General features: G+C 51.7%; 1 protein-coding gene across 1 annotated transcript in view; it reads left to right on the top strand.

Moving 5' to 3' along the window:
• igf2b (insulin-like growth factor 2b) overlaps positions 1 to 2831 on the top strand; it is a 4822-nt gene extending 1991 nt beyond the window's left edge. Inside the window, exons 3-4 of the mRNA XM_080002670.1 lie at positions 980 to 1157; positions 2551 to 2831. Coding sequence (XP_079858796.1) covers positions 980 to 1157; positions 2551 to 2772 — 400 coding nt within the window. The 3' untranslated portion in view covers positions 2773 to 2831. The remainder of the gene's footprint in view (positions 1 to 979; positions 1158 to 2550) is intronic.
• The last annotated feature ends 1410 nt before the right edge of the window (positions 2832 to 4241 follow it).

Genomic DNA, 4241 nt, shown 5'->3' with positions numbered 1-4241 from the left:
GGGGGGGGGGGGGGAGGGGGGGGGGTGGTGTTTGATCAGCTCCACGTCATTCCGCTGAGGATCGTTGGCGGAATCACGGTCAGGAAGTTAGAGAGAAAAAAATGAAAGAAAAAAAAAAAGCCGTGTGTGTGTGTGTGTGTGTGTGTGTGTGTGTGTGTGTGTGTGTGTGTGTGCGGACAACCCAGAATTCCCCCCGAAAGAGAGCGGTTGTTATTGGACAGTTCACAGGGTGATCGAGTCGTCCCACATGGACGCCCCCCTCCTCCCATCTTCCTTTTTCCCCCAGTCAAACCTGCCCCCGCCGCCTCACGAGACTTCTCCATCATCAGTGTTTCAAACGAGGCCTTTATTGATCGTGGGTGTCTTAACTCCTCCACCCCCACCCCACAACCGCCCCGACCCCCACCCCTCGTTTCTCTCGCACGTCCCTCCGCTCTCGTCCGTTTCCGCATTGGCACTTCTTTCCCATCTTCGAGGAGCTCTTCCTCTTGACCCGCTGTCCCGTTCCGGTCTGAACGTCATCTCTCCCTCTCCCTCTCTCGCTGTCCTTCTCCCACCTCGTCTCTCGTTCTTCATCCGCGACAAACGACAATGTCACAGAGGAGTGGGATGAACGAACGCCTGACATCTCTGTCTGCCCCCGGAGCTTAGCTGCTTCAGCCTGTCGCTCTCTTTTTCATTTTTATCCCCCGTCCCCCCCCTCTCCTCCTCATGGAGTCCACGGGGCCAGAGTGTTTACTTGTGTATTCAGTCATTTAAGGACTTTCAGATACCTCTAATCAGATTACCCTCTACAAACAAGAAGATTTGTTGCAGTTGGTCACAGATTTCCTTTTATCCTCTTTGTTTAATGGACTGCCGGGGAATGTCATTTTAATCCGTAAAAACAACACGGTTTCCTCCTAAACGTTCCTTCTCTCTCTCTCTCTCTCTCTCTCTCTCTCTCTCCCTCTCTCTCTCTCTCTCGTTCTCCAGGTAGGCCGACCAGCCGGGCGAGCAATCGGCGCTCCCAGAACCGTGGGATCGTGGAGGAGTGCTGCTTCCGCAGCTGCGACCTCAACCTGCTGGAGCAGTACTGCGCCAAGCCCGCCAAGTCCGAGAGGGACGTCTCGGCCACGTCCCTGCAAGTCATCCCCGTGATGCCCGCACTCAAACAGGTACACAACACGCCAGGGCTTTTTTCCCCCCCTTATCCGCGCCGCGATCGTCCGCGTCCACGCACATCCCCTATGGGAACGGCCTGAAACCCAACGCCGAGACCCGTTTGACTTGTTAGAATAGTTATTGGTAAGCAGGTACCCTCCGTCAAAAGTGCTGACCGCTATGGAAAGCGGCGAGGCTGTCGCAGCAGAATATAATGTCAGTGCTCCGCCAGGGTGACACTCACAAGGCTGTGCGTGTGTGGGTGTGTGCGTGTGTGTGTGTGTGTGTGTGTGTGTGTGTGTGTGTGTGTGAGAATGCAGAGACTGCTGTGCTGGTCCGTACCAAAACAAAATGTGCTCCGTGACTGTTTTGAGTGTGTGAATTGAGTCATGGAACACTGAGTACCACCCCCCCCCCACACACTCCCCGAAAAAAAGAAAGAAAAAAAAAAAAAAAAAAGGAAACAGTGTGAATCTTTTGGAGTTCTGTGACCCCGGCTATTAGAAACACTCGCAATTATGTCACACAGACACGGGCAGGAAATCATCAAGGCATTTCGAAGTTCTTTTCATCTGAGTCAATGGCTGAGTTTGAAAACAAGTAAACATTCCAAAAAGATGACATTACCCCGCCCCAAACAGATGTTGCTGATTTAACCTGTTGAATAATTGAAATCAGTCGCAGGGATTTTCTTGACTGACGGGGGGAGGGTGGGGGGGGGGGGGGGGGGGCGCGGGGTATAAGTCATCATTTCGGCGGTGGCCCAGAAACGGATCAGAAACGGTACGCGGGGAAGGGAGGGGCTTTTTTTGGGGGGGGGGGGGGAGAGTAGTCGGGACATGTCCGCGGCGGGTGTGAGCCGGTGGGTGCAGCTGCTCGGCCGTAGACAGGACCAAAAGACGCCTTTCAGACGGAGAGCAGCAGCCTGTCTCTCTCTCTCTCTCTCTCTCTCTCTCTCTCCCTTGATTTCTCACAGTTAGGGTTTATTAAGGGAAACGTGTTGTTTTTTTTTTAACCTGGGGGGCGGGGCGTCACTCGATTAGTGGATTGTTGGCCGAACAATGAGCCGTTCCTCGTATGTATATGAGGGAAGTGGCCGCCCTTGCCTTTTGACAGTATGTTAAAAAGGCCGAACTAAGCACTTGTTGACAGTTTCTCTCAGTCGAGGAAATCAAAACACGGGATGAGGCGCGTCTCTATGACGCTGGGCGTACTCCAGCGGTGCAACAATGACATTCGATTGCCATTCGACTGAGAGACCCAACAATGAGCCAATGTTTTTCACGGCGCGCACAATGCTTTCCGCCGCCGCCGCCGCGAGCGCTTGTATCGCCCCTTGTTTTTCCAAATGAAACTGACCGCCCGACTCTGTTCTCTTCCCGCCTTCAAAACGCACGCACGGCATAGGAAGTCCCGAGGAAGCTCTCCAAATACGAGCTGTGGCAGAGAAAGGCAGCCCAGCGGCTCCGGAGGGGCGTCCCCGCCATCCTGAGGGCCCGAAAGTTCCGGAGGCAGGCGGAAAAGATCAAGGCCCAGGAGCAGGCGGTGTTCCACCGGCCCCTGATCAGCCTGCCCAGCAAGCTGCCCCCCGTCCTGCTCTCCACGGACAACTACGTCGGCCACAAATGAGCCCACCACCACCACCAGCCCTTTGCACAGACAAGAGTTTGGAGGGAGAAAACAGACTAGGGGATTATAGCTTTGTCTCTGACGTCATTTCTGTGGCAGTCCTCTTTGACCTCCCCTGCCCTGTCCGAGCCCCCCGGCCCCCACCCCCCACCCCCCCGCTCTCATCCACTACTTCTTGACCCCCTGCCCCTCTCCAATGTGCCCCCCCCCCCCCCCCCCCCGGCGCACAAACATGCCTTCACCCCACCCGCCCCCATCCCGCCCCTCCCGTCTCAACTCCTTCGCTCCCTCTTCTCTTTCATTCACTGACACAAAAGGCACAAAACACAAATGATGAACAAAAAGTTAACAATTCGGCTGAATGCAATTCAGGTGGATCCTTCAGTAAAACAGAAAAGGAAAAAGCGAGAAGAGGAGATGAAAGAGATCTATGGCCTGCAAGTGTCAAGAGGACACCCTGCGGAATGTTTTTTGTCCCCCGTGGAAGACAACAGATCGCGAAGAACAGCTTGCATGAAAGAATCCATTCCACGCTTTCCTGAGGCGAAACAAAAAAAAAATCTCTGTTAGTTCTTTTTCTTATTAGTTTGCACCTCTAACTATAAAGGGACTTCCACACTGTAAGGAATTATTTTGTAAAATTAGATTCCTGTTCCAGCACCTTTTAATCACAAACAAAAAGCAGAAAAGAGTCTGCAAAAATTGCACATTGCCACGGATTACGTCAAAGTAAAGAAAAAAAAGGCACTATTTTTTTATGAACAATGAACGTGTAGCTTAAAAAAAATGTCATGGTGCTAGCTTTGGGAATGGACTCAAAGAAGAGGTTGAAAAAGCACGTTGTTTTTTTTTTTTTTTTTGTTTTTTTTTTCTTTTTCTTTGAATGAATCTTAAAACTTTCCGTTTTAAGGAAAGCGACTTTTGAAAAAAACAAAACGACAAAAAAAGGAAAGTAAAAGGATAACGGGGGGAGCTCCTGGCAGTGGCTGTGTATAAAGGGGGACGTGTCACTGAGGGAAGGCGTGGGCTGTGCTGGCGTGGCGGCTGACGGCGCGTGTGAGGGGGGAGGGAAAACCCGGAAAAAGACCCGAAAAAAAAACCCGAGACCCGAGGCGAGAGACCCCGCTGCTCCCCGTCCCCGCCGCCGGAGACGCAAGAGCAGCGCGAGGGGGACACACACACACACACACACACACACACACACACACACACACACTAAAAAACAAACAAACAGGGGACGCCGCGGGACCCGCCTGGACCGGGACCTGGACTGGGACAGTGCTACAGTTCTGGGACAGAAATTCCTGTTTGCCATGGCTTCCCAAGGCTGCTACGACAGGAAGCGACATATTTTTTTGGACACAGAATGAGTGGGATAATGATGATCAATATATTTTTTTTTTTTTTGATTTTTTTTTTTTTTTTTTTTTTTTTTTTTGGTTTTGTATTATTATTATTTTTTTTCAGTT

Source organism: Zeus faber (genome assembly GCF_960531495.2).
Source record: "Zeus faber genome assembly, chromosome: 6".
NCBI lineage: Eukaryota > Metazoa > Chordata > Actinopteri > Zeiformes > Zeidae > Zeus > Zeus faber.
This window is presented reverse-complemented; position numbering and strand designations above follow the sequence as displayed.